At 29.5% G+C, this 26,048-nt stretch overlaps 2 protein-coding genes across 2 annotated transcripts in view; one reads left to right on the top strand and one right to left on the bottom strand.

Annotated features, from left to right (window-relative positions):
• The window catches only part of LOC136978969 (valacyclovir hydrolase), a 243,425-nt gene that overhangs the window by 174,880 nt on the left and 42,497 nt on the right, over positions 1–26,048 (top strand). The window lies entirely within an intron of this gene.
• LOC136978968 (pseudouridylate synthase RPUSD2-like) overlaps positions 1–26,048 on the bottom strand; it is a 78,653-nt gene that overhangs the window by 28,911 nt on the left and 23,694 nt on the right. The window contains exons 7-11 of the mRNA XM_067274852.1: positions 23,375–23,516; positions 18,980–19,116; positions 7,648–7,701; positions 3,471–3,562; positions 2,008–2,098 (exon numbers count right to left, since the gene is read on the bottom strand). Of these exons, the coding sequence (XP_067130953.1) occupies positions 2,008–2,098; positions 3,471–3,562; positions 7,648–7,701; positions 18,980–19,116; positions 23,375–23,516 (516 nt within the window). The remainder of the gene's footprint in view (positions 1–2,007; positions 2,099–3,470; positions 3,563–7,647; positions 7,702–18,979; positions 19,117–23,374; positions 23,517–26,048) is intronic.

The following is a 26,048-nucleotide window of genomic DNA, read 5'->3' as shown; positions in this document are numbered from 1 at the left end:
CTGCCGAAAAGGGACCACCCTTTATTTTGCGTTCCAGACCATACACATTCACAATCATGGCAACAGACCTTCCATTAATATATTTACCATTCCATTAATAATACATAATATTTATTAATACTAGGTAGCCATATAAAATTAAAAATACTAAAATAATAATTAAAACTGGTTTTTACACTGAAACTGAAGTTAAAATTTTTAAAATTTTAAAATTAAAATTAATTAATTAATTTTAATTTTAATCAAAGCAACTGAAACAATATTTCAGAAAGTGTGGATAAAGTACTTGTTGTCTGTCTTGATTGATTCAGTTATATTTCATCCAGGTAGAGTTGAGTCTCTATTATAGCACTTTTTGTAGTGTTAGTTTCAGTTTCAGTTGGTGGTGACAAAACATTTTGGTTTATATATGCAGTCAAGTCCGCATAAATCGACACCTCAAGGGGAAGTAGAAATGTGTAGAGTTATTCAATGTAACGACTAAAGTGAAGTTGGAAAAAAAACCACAAAACTACAATTAGGAAAATACAGTAGTGCAGGCTTACAATACATTGTGTCCTCCATTTACAATTACTCTGTAGATGAAAAACTGAAAAATTTATTTAGTGTTGTTTGTTTTGAGCACTTAACTGTCTCGACTTTCTTTTTCAACAATCATGAACGCTTTGAAAACATCATCTTTGCAATTGTCAATCGTTGGCAAGTAACATCTAAGGATTCGTAATGCCTCTAGCGTGAGAAAATGCAAAATTGGATTCTAATGTGACATTGATGTAGATTGTATATTTTCTTTTTGTTTATCTGTTATTATTTTATACATAAAAATACATAAAATGTTAAGGCATTTTTATTAATATATATATATACATATTAATTATATATTAATAAATAAATTGACTCCTGAAAAAAATGAGTCCGCACCACACGTGAAGTGAATTCATTTTTTCAGGAGGGGGCGACGACTTATCGGAGTGTGGGACAGCAAAAGTGTCGACTTATCCAGTGGTGACAAGTTAAACGGTGTCAAGTAAACCAGAGTTTTTTAACATTAATGCTTATGTAAGTCAATCGGGACCACAAAAAACCGACTACTTAATCAATAATTATTATTATATTGCATATGTAGGCATTTTTTGCATGAAATGCTACTAAAAAAATAAATAATAACTTTGTTTGGGGAGTCATGAACAGATTAATCCATTTTATGCTATTTCTTATGGGAAAATTTGTTTCAGTTTTAGAACAAATCAATTTCCGAACAACTTTTAGGAACAAATTAAGTTCATAAATCGAAGTTTGACTGTATTTATTAATTTTTCAGTGTATGTATTTTGTGTATTATGGTTTGGTATTATATAGATATAACCAAGCAAGTATCCATTGTTTCAATGGATACTTGAAGTCAAACTTACATGACTACTACTTTCATTAATGATATGAATATTTTCTTACTTTGGAATTTATATATCTAATAATTAACAAAAACATAACATATTTAAGTCTAACTGTATTATTTGTTTTGCAATATTTATGGATCTCATTAAAGTAATGATAATTTCCAAAACTCAAAATTTCATTGACTTGAAATTTCTTTTCTTCACTGCAGCATTCATAGCTTTAGTTATAAATCATTATTGTAAAGAAATACCAGAACTATAAGAAAAAGTTTAAATTTAATACTAATTTTGGTTTATAGTTTCATTCAACATAAAGATTATTCCATTATTTTCAGTAATAATGAATTAAGCATATAGTTACACCTTTTATAATAATTACTTTGATGACAAAAATATAATTGTAAGCAATTTCACATAAAAAAATCCTTCTTAGCAAATCTACTTTATGTTTGGTTTAAATCAGAATTCATAATTTAATTCAGATAGTGCAAATTATATTGATTTTTAAATGATTCTTCAACTTGACAGAATTATATCAAAACAAATTTATTTATAATTTAATACATAAATATTTCTTAATTATACAAATATATATATTATAAGTACTTACTATTAAAGGAATTAATTTCATCACTAGTATAATCTGATTCTTCTAACAGCCATTTTTTTGTTGTATGTTTCTCTGTGATAAGTTTTACCAACTAAATAGGAAAAAATTCTCTAATTAAAAATTACATATTTTCAATCTATTTATTTAAAACCATCATATATAATTTGCTTAGGTTAGATCCAGAACTAAGAAATTTGAATAAATATAAAATACCATTAAACTGGATTAACAATAATTAATAAAAAACTCATAATTAGATAATTAAATGTGTTTAATTATTTTATTTAATTAGTCAATCTTATTTCATAGCATCTTCCCTGCTGCTTAAACACATATTGGTAAACTATTATCAACACATGTTTAAATCATAGAAACACACTGAAATCTCTTTGTCAACTGCCAATTATTTTTAAATTTTTCTTTTAATGTATCTTCAGGAGTGTTCTTTATGATCTCTTCTTCAACAGACAACTTCATTTTCAGATATCTCTGTGTCTATTTTTAAAAACTACTCTTTTAAAATAATTTTATATCTTCTTCTCAGACATTTGATATCACAAAATTGCCAAAAGATGAAGTATGTCAAGTAAGGAAACTCTTATCAATAAAAATCATCTCAAATTGTCTTTGACTATCATCTAGTTCTAAAATTCTTGCATACATTTCGTTTCTGTAGTATGCTTTTAAGTTAGACATGATTCCTTGGTCACACAGCCAAATCAGTGATGTATTCACAAAAAGGATTATTATTTTAATGTATTTTTAATGACATATTGTTAACACAAGAATATTCTGTACAATTGTCTACCAACAAAACAATCTTTTGTTTCAAGTTTATATCCCATTTAACTGACCAGTTATTAAAAAGGTCAGTTGTCATCCAGACATTTGCATTTGAACAGTATTCCACCAGTAACTGTTTCACATCCTAAAAACATCTAGGATTTTTACTTTTTCCAATCATTAGAAGTCTGTTTCTGTAGTTTTGCATATTAATTTGCATTATAAACAAACAAACAGCAAGTATTATTTCACACATATCAAATAAAATTGTCCAAATCAGATATCCAATTATGAAATCTATAGGATCTTATAAAAGAATTTCACACATTTGTCTGGCAGCTGGACATTAGATATTTGGGAAGGTAGTCAGACAAAATCTCAGCATCGTTTGGTACCAGACATGCTATGGTATCCAGAATTCATTGCAATCTTTCATATGATCCATCCATTAGTCATATGGTAGCAGAAAGAATATACAGTTCCACTCCAAGGCAGGCATAACAAGCACAACTGAACTCAATATTTAACCAGCTGATAGTCAGAGATGTGTGAAAGTAAAAGACCAACCAGATACCAGGCATTGGATATTCCAGCGCCAGACAGTTGTGAAACAAGCCTAAGAACTCTTATAAAATATCAAAAATATTAATAATGGTAACTGATATTTAAAAAAAAATTACCTCTTCCTTGGATTTTCCAAATTCACCTGCTTTTCCTTTACATGGTCCAAATAATTCAGTATTATAAAGTGGATCATTTACAATTGGATAACCTTAAAATACAAAATGACATTAGTTAGTTTTTTTGATTATTTTACATAACAGCAGCAATAAAAAGAAATTTTATGCTTATTCTAAATCTTCATAAATATGATAATAATTTAGAAAAATAAAACTTGATTCATTTTACATCATCATCATCATACTAAAAGAAAAAGAAGTTTGTAGAAGTTTAAATTATTTCCAGCTTTCATAAAATTTATTTCCAGCTATTATTAAATTCTTCAGTTAATCAATCAGAATATTTGAAAGTTAAAATAATAAATATATGAAATTATGGGATTTTGCATTGATACTTAATTTTGAATACAAATCAAAAACATTTTTATAATTATACTAAATAACTGTAAAAAAGTTTCATCAAAATCGAAGAATAATGCAATAAAATACTGGATGAATTTCTCTATTTTGTTTTTAATGGAAGATTATTTAAATAACTACAGTAAAAGAGAACATAGTTTTATTCATGCATATTAAACAAAGAAATTGTTTAAATAACTTTTGATTATAATTAATAGACAATTAAAAGATTATATTAAGATTTTAAAGATAATTAAAAGAGTATATTTGGATCCAGAAAAAATTCAGTGCTTATAGGATCACAAATGTCAATGTATACAAATTCACCTAGCTAATAAATTGTTTTTCAGATGCAATACATGGCTTTTGTGATTGTTTATTCAATTGATATTCTTTAAGATGAATGCTTCATCTTCTAGTTTATCCAAATCATTTATTATTCCTTTATCAGATATTGCTTTGGTTATTTTCATATTGATATAACCTAATCTTTGATGCCACAGTTTAATTACTGTTCCAGTAGTGATATTTGCATGTGAATTTCTCAAGACTCTCATCATGACTCAGAACGAATGGTCTTCATCCATAATTCAATGGGCTATTAGTTCAAATTACCAAGCATGATTCAACATCTTTGATCATTACAGTCAATCCTCTTTTATTCAATTTACCAATAGAAAACAAGTTTCTTACTAGATCAGGTATATAACATTATTGAAGCTTCTCTTGAACCAATAATTTGACTAAAATTTTGCTTTCTCCTCTAACCTGCAGCACATTCTTACATGCACCTATGATAAATGATATCGAAGAGTTATTATTAAGTTCATAAGACCATTCATGATGAAAGGTCATAAATTTGAGTTGAACACAATACACAATCCATACTTCTCTAGTTTGTTTTGTTTAATTCTCTTGTGAACTTAGTAGATGGCAGACCCAAGTCATTTGTTTTTCTGAGTGTCATGCTATATACTTTTAGACTCATCAGCTCCACTTTTTCCACAGTCATATTGAGTATGACTGGGTTTAATGTAGTAATAACTTTCAATAAACTTTTACTCATGTTACCTGTCTTCCTTTTATCTTGTATTCTGCCTTTTTTTGGCATTAAATGAATTGCTTCACTTGATTCTAATTACTTTTCTCTCTTCTCTTTGGTCATTAATTGAGCTGTTAGATTACTCATCAGTTGCATTTTTCATGAGGCTTGAAAATATTTGTATGGTAAATATAAGTTACCAACAATCTTATCAATTTGATCTTCCTTGAGATCAACACCAATGTTAGCCAAATCAGAAGCTAACTGTTCCACTTTGCAAATAAAGTCAATTACACTATTGATTGGTCCATAGCCATATCCAAGTAATCCCTAGATAGGTCATAAAAGTCACTTCTTAATTTCATCTTTTGTTTTTCTGGGTTTGAAGTAATGATTGAATCTAATTGATCCCACATTTAATTTGCTTTTGTCAACTGCATTACACTCTTCACATATCAACTGTCTAAAACAGGGGTGTCAAACTCAAACTCCTTAAGTGCCAATTTCTTGTCTGGAGTATGACAGCGGGCCAGATGTTTTTAGCTTTTGTAGCCAAAAATTTTCTAAAAAATAGCCCAAAAGTAGCCAACTCAAAAAATTCCTTTTTAATAACCTGAGATTTGACAATAAAATTAAAAAAAAACACCATTTGTACTTTTCCAGCAATAACTTTAATTACAGAACAAACATTTTCAGCCAATTTACAGGTCTGTAAACTGATCTGAAAATAAGGATTGCAAGACTGAAAATACAAGCATAAACTGTAATTTACTAATATGCTCATTTTATATGCAAAATAGTGTGAATCATGCAATAAATGATCTTGCCAAGACAGACTTTAACTTGAAATTCAAAAGATGAAATAGAGAAAATATAATGTAAACAAGAAATTAAACATAAAAATAAATCAAATAAAATAAATAACTAAGTAATATGAATAAATAAATAAATAAATAAATAATAATAATAATTGAATTTAACAATTTTGTTTATTAAGTATTATTTGTTTAAGTATAAAATATGACATTTTCTTTGATATCAAGATAATAAAAAATAAACAAATAGCATTATCAAATTGATGTTGCAGGCCGCAACTGAATCTTTGACATGCCTGGTCTAAACAATTTAAAATAATTAGTTGAATTGCAACATCCTTTTCTATCCATCTCTGATGCTCTTCCAATTCTGGCTCTTCTTTTGGGATTCAGGCTCTTTGCATTTACCACAACTAGTACTTTTTTCTTTTCTTAGTATAGTAGTTATTTAAGCTGTTCACATCTGACAGTTAAATTTGCTTATCTGAAATAGTCCAAGTTGATCAAACACATTGACAGTTAAATCAATAACCAAAACGTCTATGTAGAAAACTATGTCTAAAACTTCCAAGTTGAAAAAATTGCTTTAGGAACTCAAGCAAACACCGAGGCAGTGGAACAAGAAATTTGTTCAATTCTTATGTTTAATTTTTAAGTTTCAAAAGTTTAATTTTATGCTAAGTGAGATGGACAAGTGCATTTTTAAAATAGGGAAAGATCAATAAGAAATTTTATTGGCTCTGTACATTAGAAAAACAGTCTGCTAATGTCAATAGACAAAACTTTATTTGATGAAATTCTTTCATCACTTGCTCCAGCATTTAAGATAACAGTAGGAGTTGCTGAATATTTTGTTGAATTAGAGATCAAATATGATTATTGAAAATGGACATTTATTACTCAGAAATAATACATAGAAAAGATATTAAATAGATTTAGAATGATAGATTGCAAACCATCGGTAACTCCTTTTAATTCAAGTATTATGCTTACAAAAAAACAATAACAAACAGGAAGTTGATTATCCATTCTATGAAACTGTTTGGAAGCTTAATATCTATATTTCTTGTAATTATATCATATCCAAATATAAGGAATGCAGTGGGAGAAGTAAGACAATTTTTAGAGACTTGGTCTACAACACGTGTTAATGCAACAAAACTCATCTTTTGGTACTTAAATGAAACCACATCATTTTGAATAATTTCTGACATTAGAAGAGAATCTAAGTGGCTACATATATGCCGATTATGCCCATGATTTTACTACACTATAATCAATACACTTGGAGTGGTATCAATCAAAGGATGAGTGAAAGTATTGAGATCCTTTATGATTGGATTTTTAATTCTAACATTTTGAACCTTCGCTGTTAAGCCCTATCGAGCCAACACCACTTAGTCCTTTAAATAATGGCAGAAAAAACATGTATGTACTCTTTGTCATTAGTAGTCATCTTAACAAAACATAGTTTCATAACTTTTGTTTTTATCCATAATGAGCAGAGCTCTGCATAAGTCAGAAATTGTTTTGTATGTGATCAAAGTTTAAAGCAACCACATATCCACTAAACATGATTTTCTGCAAATAGGTACAACTTGGCAAGATCAATGTTCTGATGAAGCTAGAATTTTGAAATTCAATCTATGGGTTGAGATATTTAAGGTCAGTTTGCCATGTAAAATCTATAGGCCAAAAGCTACTTGTCAATCGAGTTAAATTGCCGTCAGTTTACTATGATGTCTATGACAATTTTTTTAGATTTAGATCAGTTTTAAACCTTTTTTCCCACACTTTTAGTTTTCTATGCTGCAGAGCTCAGTTTCATTCTCCTAGAAAATACCTAGTTATCATTATTATATCTAAAAACAACCACAGAAATATATCACAGATAATTTTGACTATAATAAATTTAACTTACCTAAATATTGAAGATGAACCCTAATTTGGTGAGTTCTGCCAGTCAATGGTTTACCTAAAAGAATCAACATTTATTTTAAAATATATTCATATAAAAATTAAAAGTTATTATATTTAATTAATTCTAATATTAATACAATGAATATTACTTTACCTACTACATAAAATTCAATCTTATTGTTATTAATAATAATATCATATCAAATGCATCAATAAATTATAAGTAGAAGTTTCAAAAACACGATATAAAACTCTTTAATTTTTAAGACTTTTGAATTATTTGCAGTTCATTATACTTATTTCTCTTTTCACAAGCAGCCACTTAATTGACGAGACTATGTCTCATCTCTAAAAGCACACTGCTGTCAATGGCTGCACACCTTAGAGGTATGAAAGAGTACATGTCAAGAGTTGCAATTTAACACAGAGTATTTGGTGCTCAAATCATGCGCACATAAAATAAACCAGACTTGTAGGTAGTCGGGGACTAAGAACTGGGTCAAAAGAAAATACGAAATGCTGAGACTGTTTCTACAAACAGGTACAAGTGCGAGATTTGCACATGCGTTGCTCGTGCTCTCCGAGACATAGTCTTGTCCCAAAAATAGCTTCGCTGTTTTACTTGTTTGTTCATAAATTTGAGTTTGACATTCACATAGGAAAAATAAAAGTTACATAAACATGAGTAAAATTTTGTTTATGTTGATTAAACAATATATTTCATATATACAGGGTGTTTATAATTAAAGTTTCACTTTGAAATGGCCATAAAATGTAAACTACTAAACAGAATGTTATCAAACTTGGTAATAGTGTACAGGACGTCATGGGATTTTATTTCACGCAAAAAAAAAAAGTTTAAAAACTCAACACCAGTGAGGAATGGCACTGTATGCAATATTGTTAAATGAAATAAGACATGAAGACATTGGTTGAAAATAAAAAATTTGGCAGAATTGAAAAATGCAATACACCAACATGTCCATAACATTCCTCCTGATATGCTAAGAGCTACTGTTGAGAACACAGTAATGTGATTTAATTTGCTTTCAGAAAATGGTGGATGCCACATTGAACATGCTATGTAACACGTTTCAGAAACGGTTAAAAACAATTTCAACCGATGTCTTCATGTCTTATTTCATTTAACAATATTGCATACAGTGCCATTCCCCGCTGGTGGTGAGTGTTTGAACTTTTTTTTTATGATGACATCATTATATTTTGGAAAGTGGAACCGGACATAAAATTTTTCCTTGAAGCCATAAACAGTAATCGATATGGGCTAACATTAGAGGTGGAGCAACACGACTCATCGAGGGTGCACTTCTTGGATATTGATATCAACTTTGAGGGAACTAATATATGCACATCAGTATACCAGAAGCCTAGCACGTTCCACACATATATCCCAAGAAATTCATATGATCCTTTTCAATACAAAATAGCTGCTTTCCGAGCATTAGTAAGAAGGGCTCATATGCACTCCTCTAAGAAACAAGCGCTCGAAACGAAGCTCCATTATATCAGAAATATTGCTATAAGCCATGGATACAACAAAGCTCTCATTGAAAAGTTGTCTAGAAGACATGAGAATTCCCAAAAGGCAAATAATCCGACAGGACAGCCATTGAATATCAGAGAGGAAGAAAATGAAAGCATATCTATCACATACAATCCAGTGCTGAAATCCATCTACAACACCATGGCCAAGCGACAAGGAATTAACATCGCGTACAGAAGATGTCAAACTCTCTTCAGAATATTAAGCAATGGCAAAGACCCATCAAACCCCAAAAGGCTTCCGGAGTATATACGGTACCACTAGACCACAGGTGCAACAGACAACTAACATATATTGGTTCCACGAAACGTGCATTAAAAGTGAGGTTAAAAGAGCACGAATCAGACATACAGCATGGTAGATACACTATGGCCCTAGTGACATATGCGTCGGAGGAGGAGATAACGGTGGACCTGCATGTGGCAAAAATCATTATACCCAGCTAAAACCCACAGCAATTGAGATGGCTAGAAGCCATGGAGATATTTAAGGCGGGATTACGCACCACATGCATTAATCATAAAGAAGAAATGATCCTATCCAGTGCATGGCAGGTTTTGATAGAAAATAGCATTTAAAGGGAGGAGCATGGAGCATGCGCAATACAACTATCCAGCTGTTGCACGTGATAATATTCAGAAAAGAAATTCAAATTGAATGTTTATTTGAACATTAACGGCCTATACAACGAAGCCTGAAGAAGAGTCCAGGAGGGGCTGTGAAAATGTTTGCAAGTCTAAAAATAGATTGACTCCGGTTAACAGGTTTGAAGAATTTATTTATATATATTAGGGTTCCTCAAATGAAATTCCGGTTGTTTTTTTAACCCAGGAAATATCCCAGAAAATACTTCTCATCCCAAGAAGTCCTGCAAATTTCTTAAAAGTTCACTTTTTTCTTATTTTGTGTTAAGATTGAGGAAATTTTGCAAATAGAATGTATAATTAACTCGTAAACTGTCAGAATACATTTGTATTTATTAATTTTAAACCTACTTATTAGTTTTTTAATTTTTCTCGTTATGGAATGTCACAAATGGTCAATAATCAATATGTAGTTTATTTGTGGCAGGACTCTGAAAATTCTTTACTTGTCAGAACCTGTAATAATTGTGCTTATGCTGTCTTAATTTTTAACCATGCCCAGTAGCTTCAATAACTGTGTAGCTGTAATGCCAAGTTGTGCAAACTGGGCATGGATACAAAGTGTGTACGAAGTGTGCAAGTATGAAGTTTTTCTTCATAAACCTGATTATTAAAGCCAGACAAATTGCCAAATTATTGGTCTATAAGCTTGATGCTGCTATTGAAGCAGCCGAGGTAGACAAATCAAGAATACTAGATAGCAAAAGAAGTACTGCAATCTCAAAAACAAACTAGAAATCTTCCAGGCTACAGGTGAAAAAACACATCACCTGTCTTCTCTTAAATGCATTAAACATGATTCCACTCACATCAATTGAATCGGAAAGGGCATTCACAGTAGCGGGACTTTTCGTTACTAAAATAAAAATCAGATTGAGTGATCAAAGTATTGACCATGTTTGCTTTTTAGAATCTTATTATAAAAATTTACAATAATATTTTGTATTGTTTTATTTAAAAAACGAAAGTTACCTTTTAAGTTAGAAGTTAGATCAAAGTTCATTTTTTTCTTTAAATTTTCAATTCAATTCAAAGGCATTTTTTTTTTTTCTGTAAACAGTTTCCAACAGACTAATAAATTTTTTTCTATTTGTGAAAATTTCTATGTAATTCAAAGGTAATTTTTAATATATAACTTACACAGCATTATTAATATGATTATGGAGGTTGCAGAATGTATTAAATTACTTTAAAAAATGAAAAATAATTATATCATTTGATTTCATGATATTTTGTATATCTTAAAAATAATTAATTCTATCCCAGGATCCTGGGAAGCAGTTCACTTTTTTCCCAAAATCCCAGGAAATGAGAAACCCTAATATATACATATGTATATAATCCATATATAATCCAATATATATAATTATATAACATCTAATATTTGGTGTGAAGATCAAACTATATTGTGTTAAAACAATAAAATTTTCATAGAATATAATTAAAAATAACTGATTTAATAGTTGATTTATTAAATTCAATTTTTAAATTAAAATCATTCATATGTAGTTTACATACTGGTCAAGTAAAAATATGTTAATGCTAAACTGAATAAAGACGTCAAAGTTTTTATTGGATTAAATGTTCTTTGTCCTCTGTCAGACCATCATCAGACCCTAAACATTTAAATTGAAAAATTTAAATAAGAATGTCTGTAAATTTCCATTAAATGTTTAAGAGGAAATTTGAATATGCAAACAGCTTTGAAAATAAACATTAAAACAATAATAATAATAAAGCAAAAACATTATTGATAAAAATATAAATAAATTTATTTTTTATTAATTTTATTACTATTATAATTATTCTTTTAATCTTTATTTTCTTCATTTTACAAACAAGTTAACTTTTAATTTAAATAGATGTTTTTACATTTAGATTCCATTCTTGTTAAAGTTGTTTGCACATTCAAATTTCATCTTTTGTTAGGAATTACTTGCAATGTGACTTGCACAGAATTAAACAGTTGAATGCTTCTGTGAAAAACCACTTGCAAATATAAAATTATAAAACAGTCTGTAAGATTAATATTTATATTGATCTTACAGATTGTTTTAGTTATTTTTTAAGCATCTTTTTTGAATATTTTTCTATTACTTTTAGAAGATGGAACAATGGAAATAACTCATCTGATTAAGAATATAGTTGACTAGACATTTATATTAACATCATAAAAAATATTTCAATAATTGTAAATATTATTAAAAATTAATTTAATATTTTGAAATTCTTCAAGTAAAACTAAAAATTTTTATATATAAAAAATACACCTAACATAAATATAATGCTTCAAATTATCTCTCTCAAATTAGAATTTTTTTTATTTGCAGTAATTTTGTGAACTGTATAATTAAAGAATTAAACCACTTCTATTGCAGTCAAAATATATAAAAACACACTTGGGGTGCTGCTGTCGCCACGGCTGTTGGCATGTTTTGTTGTGGAGTTGCACTTTTTGTGGCTAAGTTTTGGAAATTGGTCTTTATTATGGATAAGTTTGTTAAATCAAAAGAGTATGTAAGTCGGGATAGTGCCAAAGAAAAAGAAGTAGCTTTTAAGAAGAGCGTTATATTATCAAGAACACCACCAGGTAAACGTTTGCAATCCTACTCCACTGAAAGTGCTGTTAAAGTCAGTGGCCCTAGGAAGAATTTCGATCAAAAATTATTCTTAGAAGAGATAAGAGGTATGCTGAGTAAAATGAAGGATGCTATAGAATTAAAAGTAGAGATGAAATTGCATTTAGTAAAAGACAATTTTGTGGAAATGAATGATAAGATTAATATATTGACAGAGAGAATTAATAAATTAGAGTCCATCCACAACTGTGGAATTGACTGTAACAATATGCAGATTATTACTGGTCTATCCAAAAGAGTCAATATACTTGAAAGTAATTTAAGGAAAAGGAATTTGATGTTATTTAATGTGGTGACGAAGGAAAGGGAAAATCATACTTCAAAGGTGATAAATCACCAATTTATCACAAAGTTGGCTGGGATAAAGATGAGGATGGTTGTGTTAGTGACTCTTTTTTAGAAGTAAGCATGATACACTACAAGTTCTCAACTGGAACATAAATGGATGGAAGCAGGAATATGAAATGGAGTATTGGAATATTGTGAGAAAGTTTCATATATCATGTTGGATGGAAACCTGGTTAGGTGAACTGGATTCAAGAAAGCCACTGACAGATGTAAATAATGTATACAATTTTTATAAGATTAACACTACTAGTATATTTGATAAAGGGCAAAAACAAGGTGGGATGGTACTGATGATTGACAAAGAATTGAAAGATGTGGTGATTCGTCCTTTTGAAGATTAGCTATTTGAAGTACGTTGGAAAAACAATAAGTTTATTTTTGTTTATATTAGAATAGAAGTTTATGTTAAATGTTATAAATTACTTGAGACATTGTTTGATTCTCTTCAAAACGAAGAGATATATTTAATGAGCTATTTCAATAGCAGAATTCGAACTTTGAATGAAATGGACTGGAGAGGTAGTGTTTACCGGAGTTTGGAAGACAAATGTATCAAAAAGATTGGCCTGAAGTTAGTGGAATTATGTGAAGCAAAAGGTTTGATGATTGTGAATGGCCGAGTTAAGGAGGATGTACAGGGAAAACACATTTTTATCTCACATTTGGGTAAAAGTGTAATTAATTATTTGTGTATAAACAGTTTGGCAGCTGAGAATCTAAAGTATTTTAGCATTGATAATTGTATTGAATCTGATCACATGATGCTTCATCTTGAAATTTCTGTCAAACGGCTGGAAAAAAACGGCTATTTTAGACAACCAGTTCAGTTTAATAGACGATGGAAGAAGGAATGGAAAGAAGCGTTTGTAAGTGAAATACAAAGTATTTATTGGGATAGGCAATTTGATGATAGATTAAGCAATCTTACTGTCATGGTGTCTGATATAATAGAGAAATTTAGACACAGAGAAAAAGGAGATAAATGTTTCTCTAGGTATCATGCAAAGTGGTTTGATGATGAGTGTTTAGAATAAAAGGTCAATTCGAAAAATAAGCTGTTGAAATGGAGGAGACTCTGAAAGGTTTCAAAATTAGAATATCATCTGTTATCGAAGAAAAATTTCAGAGCACTTTGTAAAAGTAAAAAACAGGAATATCTGACCAGTTTTAATCAACTGCTTTCAAAGTGTAAGTCAAGCCAAATGTCCTGGAAATGTATTCGTAAACTGAAAGGTAAAAATAAATTCCGTCTATCGGAGAAGATTAAAACAGAACTGTTTATGCATTTTAAAAGTCTAGTGTTTAGTGATAATTTAGATAATGAGACTGTTTGTCTGGAGTTGATATCTGTAAGTTACCTAAATACGGAAATTTCTCACAAAGAACTAGATATTGTTTTGAGTGAGGCAAGGTCAGGTAAAGCAGCTGGCCCGGACAGTATTCCAATGGAATGTTGGAAGTTGGCAGACAACTGATTGCAGCAGAAACTGTTGAACATTTTTAATGAAGTTTTGACAACCAGAATTTACCCTGACAGCTGGAAAGAAGTGAGAATATTCCCTATTTTTAAATCAGGAGATGTAAACAACAAAAGTAATTATAGAGGAATAGCACTGTTGAACACTGTTAGTAAAATCTTCTCAATGATCCCTGTAAAAGGCTGTTGTTTTGAACTGAGAATGAGCAAATCCTGTCAGAGATGCAAGCAGGTTTCTGTCAAGGGTATTCTACAGTGGACCATATATTTGTTTTGTGGAATTTATTAAAAGAAAGGCTAGCAAAAAAAAACGTCAAAAAGTATATACTTGTTTTGTGGATTTTAGGGCTGCATTCGACTCTGTGAATTGTCTGAAATTATAGAGGAGGCTTTCTGATTTGAGGTTGTTATAAAATAGTAAATTTACTAAGATCGATGTACATGAATACGTCAGTTGGTTAATGGTACTTCTTCAGAATCCTTCTACTGTAACAAAGGTGTTCAGCAGAGATGTCCGTTAAGTTCATTACTGTTTTCTTTATATATTGATGAATGAAATAATGGTTATATATTGATGGTTCTTTATATATTGATGAATGAAATTTCAAGATTTAGTGGCTTATGGCTAGGAAATAACATTACATTAAGGTTTTGTCATATGCAAATGATGTGGTGATTGTGGCCGACAGCCCATTAGAATTGCAGTTGGCAATTGATGGTCTGCTGAGTTTTTCAACTGAGATGGACTTGCAAATTAATATTAAATAAACTAAGATAATGGTCTTTCAAAATGGTAATAAAAGATCAAGTAAACTTACATGGCTTTTGGATAAAGAAGAAATTGAATTAGTTGAAAAATATAAGTATTTGGGTATCTGGTTTAAATATAATCTTAACATGAAGGATCACTTTGAGATAACTGTGAGGAAAGCTAAAGGTGCTTTGGCAAAATTATGTAAATTTTTCAATATCTCAGGGTTAACCTCGTATTCTCCACATCTCAGGTTATTTGACTCAACAGTTAAATCCGTTATGTCTTATGGTGCTCAGGTCTGGGGTTTGGCTAATGTCAGCATCTTTGAGCTAATTCATAGAGTATTTTTGAAGATGATGTTGGGCCTCAGATTTCACTCATCGAATGTTGCTGTTTTATGGGAAACCAGACAAGTACCGTTGAAAATCTTTTTTATAAAAGCAGTTCTACAGTATTATGTAAGAATATTGGAATTACCTAGGGATAGGTTACCCAGAATCAGTATGGAAAGAACGTGGTTGAAAGCTGAGAGTAATTCATGGTGGCTGAATTTTAAAAACTGGCTGGAGCGGCTGGGTTTGGCGATACGATTATTGAGAAACAAACTGATAGATGAAAAGAATGAATACCGTCCATAATATTAAGATGTATAGAAATGGAATTACAGGAGATGAGGAATGTGTTGAATAATTCTGAGTTGTTATGTTATTATCATATGGTTAAGCCTGATTTTGGCATGGCAGGTTATCTAAGGGATAATAGATTCTCTATAGTGGCAAAAAGACAGATAGTGAGGTTGAGGTTAAACTGTGTTAAGTCAAGAAGAGGTTCTTTGATGTGTATAATTTGTAATCTGACATGTAGTTATAGTGACTGGTGCTTCCACATGTTTAGTAATTGTGGTAATGATATGTATGGTGGGTACTTGAGAATGTTGCATGGTAATTCTAATAAACAACAACAGCCAACCAGTAACATATAAAGCTACCACAAACCAAAGCCGAAATTATCGGGCTGGAAACAGCTATATTAAATATAAATTACAAGATAATTTGCTATTAGTGTGGCGATATTAATATAGCCATTTCCAGCCCGACAATTTCGGCTTTGGTTTGTGGTAGCTTTATATGGTAATTCTAATTCAAACTTTTCGAATTTGTTTAAATTTAACAAGATGTTGAACAAATTATATGGTTTGAGTTAAAAGTTTTTTTTTGTGTTGTTTTCTCTCCTTTGATGATGTATTCAATTATGTCAAATAAACATTATTATTATTATTATATAAAAACACACTTAAATTATCAACAAACAAAAGCAATTTTGAACTCATTAGAAAAGTACAATTTCGATAACAAACTTTATTAGAATAAAAATATATTTTTAAATCCCTTCTTAAAGAATAAATTACATTGTTTATGATTATGTTTAATATAAACACATAATTAGATACTTCAGAAGATCTGTACTTTCGATAAACTTTTTTTATATTAAGTTGATTTTTGTTTCAATATAAAACAGATTTAGTTTCACACACCAGCCTAAAAACAAGTTGATTTACTATCATAATTATGCTTATCAACAATCAAATCATCTAAATATTTTTGCATATAGTTAGTTATCTTTTTTAAACAAAAAATATTTCTCTTTTTAATACACATACCTTTTTGTCATTTTTATTTACATTTTTAAATAGTTTGGTTCATTCCAAAAAGTAATAAACTGCATTTCACTTTGATATAAATGAACAAATCCAGATAACTATAGTATTACCAAATAGTATATATTGAAAGAATTTTAAAATGGAATTTATTAAAATAAGTATTGTTTCAAAAATTAAAAAACCATAACTATAACATACAGGAAATTCTGTAATTACCAAATCTGATGTAACCACAATTTTGGACATTTGATCAAAATATAAAAAATTCTCTTTATAAGGATAACAAAAACGATCAGTTATGACTTTGACAATGAAATTACATTTATTCACAACCATTATGTTGACATAATGCATATAGAACATATAACTTAATGATATAATATTGTTTTTAATCAACTACAGTGTGTAGTTAGATAGAAAGGGGCATATGAGATAGTTAATAAGTTGATGTTATAGTAAAAATTAAAAATACTACACAAATCTATGATAATGAATTTTTTTTTCTAAAAAACATCTTTGTTTGGAAGACACTTGCATCCTCACTGATACAGATCTTGTAGATATACTATACTATGTAGCAATGCCAATTGTTTCCAGATCAAAACAATTAAGACCTGACAGATTCAAAAGAGATCTTCAATAATGTATGTGTCTATAGCAAGCTCTGGTTCATAGTATGGTGCTCTCCTCCATCAGTTAGAGGCTGTCCATAAATTACATCCACATTTTTCTTTAAATTTTTATTCTCCCTCTCCCTCTTTCCCAATTTTCTATAACTACCTCCCCCTTTCAGACATCCAGCAAAACCACCCTCAAAATCTTTATCACTTTATGCAAGATAAAATGCATAAATTGTGTAAAATTTAATGAAATAAAAAGGATGTCCACTGAAGTTCAATCCACCCCTCCCCTTTATATGACTTTTCATACATCTCTCCCCTTCCAGCTTGGACATCATTTATGGACAGTCCCTTACATGTTATTCCTAGGTATCCCTCAAACAAATACTTCTGCTTCTTGAAGATTCTCTCCAATTGAGGACTTTCCTAGAAAATTCCCTCCCAGAATCATTATTCAGTATTCAATGGAAGGGTAATTACATAGAGGGCAACTGGGTAAGGAGCTAGACACTGACCATCAGCCTCCTGTTGGGATTCATGGTTGATACTTATTCAAGATCTTCACAGCATGACATTTGTCACTCTGCACTTCCATTATAGACTACACAATGCATGACTATCAAAAACAATCCACTACTTTGAAAAAAAAATCAATCAACAAGTAGTGTTTTAATCCACTACTTGTTGATGAAAGTAGTAGCTCAATAGTAGGCATAGATGATCTTAATTGTAACCTTGGTCATGTTAATAATCCTTTGTAAATCTCTGTTATAAATACTCACTATTCAAAATAAGGAAAATTTCTCCAAGAAATTTGAAAATTCATTTGTTATATGATGCAATAAATCCCATACATTTATAAACTGTATTTACTACAAACATATCTTGTTTGATATAGAGAGAAGTTTATGTGAAAAATTCAGAATTAGAAAATTTGCTGTAAATTAAAATCTCAGATTTTTTTTTCAGATAGTAAAACTAAAATTATAGCCTAAAAAAATTAGCATAATTTAAATTATAATAATTCAAGTTTAAAAATTTTATTTTAAAATACTGTATTATACTATTAAATATAAGAAACTGAAAAGTTTTCTGCCAGTCTGTAAAGAAAAAACAGAGAATTGCATTGAGAGTAAGAATTATAAAATACAGATAAATTCTGAAAAAATTGTGAAGCAGCCTTTCATTTATTAAAAAATGCACAAATAAAACATTTATCTTGTTTTTAAAGATCCAATAAATACTTTAGATAACTACAATCATTTTTATTAATTTAAAACTTTGTATTTCAATTCATAAATGTAATGAATATAATTGAAATTTAATATAAAATCTGTTATAATCTTGACGAAAAAGTAAACAAAAATATACTAATGCAAGGTGAGCAAAAAGTCCATAAAAACTTTAAAGGTTCATAAATAATGGAAGAATTATTGGAATAAAATGTGGTTTGCATAGTAAGCATTGTTAGCATGGGGTTTGTTAACAGGGAAAAAAATTAGTTCCGAAAATCACCAATGACTTTTTGTCCACCCTGTATACTTTTATAGTTAATAAATTAAATAGAATTTAATTTAATATAAAAATTAACCAATAAAATAATTTTAATATATGTTTATAAACTTACATAATACAACACTTGATCTTCCATTATAACTAAGTTTTTTAAACTCTGTTGTACATTCTTTACCGCTAGGATCAACAGCACAAATTCCAATCTTATGACTAAGTACTTCAATTGGTTCTTTGCAAATGACAATATCACTTGAAAATTTTAATATAATTTTATATAAAAATATAATCTTTACTTTTGCAATCTCTTTAAAACATATATAATTTAAATATTAAATTTTTATTAAAAATGTATGAAAAATTTTTAATTATTATAATATATATTTATTTTAGATATTTGATGATAAAACAAATATCAAAGCTTTTAACAACAATGGCTACAGACTATCACTAGAGTTAGATCAAGAAAGTCACACAAAAGTTAATTACTTGGATGTCAAGATTCATATGGGAAATAAAAATATAACCACGACTATTTATCGCAAACCCACATACATTCCCCTCTTTATACCTGCTAACTCAGCAGACCCTTGGCCTTTTAAGGTTGTAGCATTCCAGGCCCTAGTCTCAAGGACTTACTCCCATTGCTCCGAGACTTCTGACATCTACAAAGAACTGAAACGCATCAAGCATATAGCATCTGCACCTGGGTACCACAAGTCCTTAATCAACAGGCTCGCTGCCAACCAGCAATCTAGGATAGCTATCACCAACATGAGGGTTATTAATGCGGAACACAATTGGGTTGTTATATCTTACGAACTGTCCCTCCAACAAATTTATAATAAAATTGCTAAGGATTTAAATTTGTGCTTAACTTATTTTCTGAACATTTTCTGACTCTTATCTAACACAAAAGACAAGTCTGATGACAAGAAAGTGCCAGGAGTGTACTGTATTCCATTGCAGGACGAATGTTTCAATAGTTGTATAACATACATCAGATCCATGTACAGATCACTAGAGGCTAGAATACGGGACCACAAATATGATGTATCCAAGGGGAAGTATAATACTGCACTAGCCCAGTATGCTACCGAACCCGGTATTTTTCCATGTTGGGATGAAGCTACTCTTTCACAAAGGGCTTTTGACCAACACAACTTGCATTTGTTGGAGGTTCTTGAATTTTATATAGCAGGCATGAAGAGAGGTTGCATTAACTCAGACTATATTCTGGTTCCACAATCTAGAAGTATTATTTACAATGCCACAAAGCATAATGATAATTTTTGATGTGTAATTATGCGTTTTTCTTTATGCAATGTAAAGGAAACAATTTCCTTATTGAACATCGTTTGTACATAAAAACATCGAGCTAACTTTTACAACGCCATATATTATATTATTATTAATGAATTTATTTATAGCTTTATTTAAAAAATAATTTATTTATATGTTGTAATATGAGGGCCTCTGAAAGATGGGCGAAAACGTTTGAACATTAAAGATTATTTGTTCATTATATGCTGGAATTTGCATTTAGGTGTCAAGTTGTTTGTTTAGTATACAGTTCCAGTTTGTGTGTCAGTTTTTATGTATGATATTTGATAATGTAAAATACTACTCTAATATTGGGTATAATCAAAATTTAAAAAATTGAAATTAATATAGATTAACGTCAAATTAAGCAAAATTTATGCTATTTTTGGAATTACTCTTAATTCAAGAATTACATCAACACAAGAATACAGTTATCAATTACAACTGTAAATATGAAAATATTAGTACAATAAAATTATATTAAAACATTATAAACCGAATGTCCAGTAATTCTGTTAAAAACATGCAATAAGTATTTAACATGTTCAAATCTTTAAATCTACTGTGTGAGTGGCACTTGCGTGGAATTGACACCACGTTGGCGATACAATGTTAAGCGTGTTTCATTGTTTAAACGCCAATACAAGGCTACCCATACCCCAGATAAATCGAGGGTGGGAACATTGCATGCTTCTGTAGTTGCTGTGAGAAGTGCTTCCCAGATGAACACAAGCCTTTGATTGTTGCAGCATTTGAGTATTGCCATTCTGGACCACAGTGGGTTGTAGCCCTGCTAGAGAACTTTTTTAGCAAGCTCTGTAGTACATCTTCCTTTGGCTACATTGTCCTGATGCTCTGCGAGGTGGGAGGCAAGCATTCTTGTTGTTGCTCCTATGTACCTTGTAATAGCTTCCATTGCAGGATTTTCTAGCTGTACTGCGTAAATCCGATTAGGATTTACAGCTATGAACAGTACTATGAACTATGCAGTACAGCTAGAAAAGGTTGCTATCTAGATCATTAAGTGAAAAGTAACATATTTGCTTCTGCTACTATATTTGATATAAGTAATAATTAACCTAATAGTGATTTTTTTCATATTTAATTATTTATAAAAATTTTGATGAGAAAATGCAAATAACTGACATCTATTTTGTAAACTTTTTATTTAGCATCATCTTATTTTTAGTTTTGGCAATTATTAACCTGATACAAAGAGAAAATGATTGCTTAGTTCTTAATAAAAAAATTTTTAGAAAGGGTGAAACTCACAATAACCAATTAAGCCGGTTAATTGGTTATTGTGAGTCGCTCCCTCTTTATATATTCATCCTGGTGTGGTGCAGTAAAGTAAAAAGATTTTTTATCATCATAAACTAAGCATTTCTCTTTGTGTCAGGTTAATAATTATCAAGTTATCTAGGTTAAGACAATTATGATGCCAAGTTATCAAGACAACAGAGTGAAGAATTAAAATGCACTTCAGATGAAGTAAGTTTCTATTTGATTTGCACAAAAAACCAATAAAAAAGATGATTCAATAAGAAAAATTATAGGATATATCTGTAATAAAATGCTTAGAAAAGTATGATATTTCTATTTTAGTTTTATAAATATATTAAAAACTCACAAATTAACTAAGCATGAAAGATTGAAAGTTATAAAGAAAACTGCCAATGAAGAAAGAAAATATAAAGACTGAAAATGTTTTAAGAATGTGTATAATTTTCATAACAAAACTGTTAAATTATAGTCATTCCCAAATTAAATAAAATGTGCCAATACTTAAACTAATATTTTTTGGAGGCTAACCTGGGAATCATTTATTCTCTTTATTGCCCAAACATTTTCATGCGTATTAGGCTCATCTTCAGAGGCTTTCTTTATTTTGTTGCAACCCTTCTTTTACAAATATGCACTCAAAAAATTTAATGCATACATTTTCAAATTCTTTTGTTCTATCATTTCATTTTTTAAAAAAAATTCCAACCATAAAAAAGTTAAGAATTGTGGTGAAAAAAGATGAGCCCAACAAGCTTGAAAGTACTTGGGCAATAACAAAAAAATAATTATAAGTTAGTTTCCAGTGCTCCCGTACTTACAAATAGGCTAGGTTCCTGAGGTTTTGTTGTAAGTTGAAATGCTCATAAGTAAAAAACTAACAGAAAGTACATTTGTACACAGAATAACCACTTAGTGTTTGATCCTTTAATATACTTAATAGGATACATTACCCTCATTTACCTGCTTGTTAATGCTTATTAAAAGATATATCAAGTGTGGTTTTTTTTTTCCACCTAATGCACTTAGTTTTAAAATATACAGTTTAGTTTCCATGGTAAAAGAATGACTCTTCTTGCATTTATCTTCACTGATAGATTTACTATTATATTTTGGATGCATTTTTGAAGCACTAATCATAAAAGTTTATAAAAATTGCAAACAACAGTGAAAAATGCCATTCCTCTAATGTTATCAACTTCAACACCATTTCACAAGCAGCAATGAAATCTCAGAATTTGCACAAAAATGAAAAATGACAATACACAATAGAAATAAGTCCACATTATTTTAAAACTTTATTTATTACTGGTCAAAGACTGATTTTAACACCACTCCACAAGTGGCAACAGAACTTCCATGGCCAGCTCAGTCTCCTGACCTCAATCCTATGGAGCATTTGTAAGACAAAGTCGAAAGATCACTTCAAAGCTTGGAAATGCCACCATCTAATCTGACCCAACTTAGAGCTGCCATTATGTCAGCATGGGCCAACATTCCTCATAAATGGTATCTGAAACTTGCTGAGTCCATGCCAAGAAGAATATCAGCTGTGATCAGAGTTAAAGGTGGACCAACTCGTTACTAGAGAGCATCTCTAATTTTTTGGCCATTCAATGTACATAGCAATTATGAAACAACAATAACATGGGCCAATTATCTAACACAATCAGACCATATATGGACTAAGGACTATGAGATAGGACAACCCATAATAAACCATTTTTACGCTAAAATGCAGAAGAAAAGGTTTTATTAATTGTTAGCGATAATATAACTTTAAACTGTTATTTTTAAGTACAAGCTGCATTCTGTAACATTTTAAATGATTTAATTTGAAAAGTTTTCAAAAAAATTACCATGCCATTTAATAGATTAAATTATTTAACAAATAATTTTTACTTACTCTGAAAAATTTCCTTCTACTCGACAGAGATATTCTTTCTTCACTTGCCTCTCTTTTATTTGATTCATAAACTTTTTAGCTATTTCTGGATTTAATCCAAACATCAGCAATCCAGAAGTTAAACGATCTATTCTATGAATTGCTATAAAACAAAATGCATTATATTAAATAATTTCAGAATATACAGTGGAAATTGTTTTAAAAGGTTATCTTTGGGATACACAAAAATAGCCTCTAAAGATAACCTTTTAATTATGAGAGCAATTAATTTTTATTTTTTCCCTTAAACTTTAAAAAAATTTCATTATTTATTTAAATTGTCACATGGGAGGTACTGGTGAACTTTTTGGTAGAGCTTGTTGTTGTGTATTGGCAAATTGTGAGGCTGTAAGTAGTTGGAAATGGTTAAACCAGAGAAGTAAATATTTGTAAATAGACTATCCTTAGTCTTAATTAGTTGTTTATTACTAATTACTGGGATTGAATTCAATCCATGTTCCTTACCCCGTTCTCTGCAATGAGTCAAGCAGACATGCAAAGAAGGGGTGTGGTAGGCCACAGAAGGACAATTTCAAAGAAAAGGAAAATGAAAATCAATTGAAAGAGCTAACTAGTGAAGATTATTATCAAATAGAAAAAGATTTCCATAAAAACAGCCCTGAGACTTCAAGAATTACGAAAATTAATGACTATTTTGAAACATTAAGAGATAAAGATCCACCGGCACAGGAGGAACCCCAATACTCGTTCAAATCGATTTACAAACTAATACAGGATAAATTCTCACTACTCCATACCAAACAACAAGAAATTAAAACAGAGGTTAATTTACTGAAAGAAGAAAATAATTATTTTCATGGAAAGTTGACAAAACTGTCTCAAAAAATAGAAGAAATGGAAATAATATCCAAGAATAAATGCCAAATAAAAGGTATGGTTGAATTTGAAATAGATAAATTGATTAATAAGAGAAATAAAAATATTATAATTATAAATTTCCCGTTTATTTCACATAATTATGTAAAAGCAATTAACCAGTACATAAAAAAAGAATTAGGAATATCTAACAGCTGTATAGAAAGTGTGGTTGGCCTAACCAACGATGAAAGTAAATCTATAGTGAAAATCTCACTAGACTCCTTATATGACAGAAATTCAATTCTTAGAGAATTTTGGAAAAAGAAGGATAAGTTCAATAAAAAGGAGAAAAATAAAATAATACTTACCACAGACTTATGTAAAAGATCAAGAATGAGGAGGAAAAACTCAATGGAAATAGAATAATTATAAGGGACGATTACTACATTAAGGATAACAAAAAATATTCATACGATATTAATTTAGATAAAGTGTTTCAATTGAGTAGTTTTTGAATAGGAACTGATTAACATTCCACATAGAGGATAAATAGAACGATAGAAGCAATAGATATATGAATTGTTATAATCATAAAAATAGGAATTTTAAGAATAGATTTTAACTACATTCATATTTTGTGGTAACATTTATTGATTGTTTCTTTATGACAAAAAATCAAAATAAGTATCAATTATATTATAGAGCAGGGGTGGCCAGACTCTTTAGAACTTGAGCCATATATTAAAAACAGAATTCGTTGAAGAGCCACATATACATATATACATATTTTTCCACAGCAATTCATTTAAATATTTATAAAAAAAAAACAACACTTTAGCTATTATTTCATTTTATATTATGTTTTATAATACAATATAATTTTTTAAATAATAAATAAATTATAATTGCCGTATTAAGTAGCATAATGTAAATTTAAAAACCAAAAAATTCTAAAATGTTTCCTAGTTTCAATTGTCAATAAGGAAATATAAATTTCAAAACTATTAACGTTATAGAAATTGTTATTCATTATATATTCATTTTTAATGTTGATTTCGATAAATAAGCATTATAATTATTTTTTTCTATTAATGTTTTTACATATTATGATATTTAATAAATATTACATTTATTTTTCAATAAATAATGTATAACGTTGCCATATTTTGACTTTTTTATTTCAAACAATATATTATTTATTTTATATTATCCAGGAATCATACATAAAAAATAATAAAAGCAAAATTAAAATAAAAACAAATTTGGTATAAATTTAAGTATCTTGCAGTGAGCCACAAGTATACTAGAAAAGAGCCGCATGTGGCTCAAGAGCCACAGTTTGGCCACCGTGGTTATAGAGTATAATAAATAGAACAAAGCTCTCAGTTGATATAAAATGTTTCTGAAAAATATTGTTTTTGAGATATCAAGGATAGTTATAACAGTGTAATCTTATGTGATATAATATAATATTAATATATTCATATATTAATGGTTATGTGCTTACGACTTTGTTAGTATACAAAAATATTCTATAAGATTAAATTAAAAGAAAACAATATCTCATAATATCATTTAAGAACTTTGCAATTGCCCCTGTCACAGATGTAGAGTTTTTGTGCCTAACCTACATTTTTATATTTCTAAAGAAGCTTGACAGTTACAAGATTAATACAACCTCCGTGCGATGGACAAGAGCAACAATAATAATATGTACAGTCCCAACCAAAATGATTGACTATCAGTTGATCGATTGCGCAGCTGTGGAAATTGATCACTTGTTACACCAGGACGTTCTATCTCTTAGCAAAGGCGT

This window comes from Centruroides vittatus, unplaced genomic scaffold (assembly GCF_030686945.1).
Source record: "Centruroides vittatus isolate TY-2023 unplaced genomic scaffold, ASM3068694v2 contig_564, whole genome shotgun sequence".
Taxonomy (NCBI): Eukaryota; Metazoa; Arthropoda; class Arachnida; order Scorpiones; family Buthidae; genus Centruroides; species Centruroides vittatus.
The sequence above is the reverse complement of the archived record's forward strand: the minus strand, read 5'-3'. Positions and strand labels throughout refer to the sequence as shown.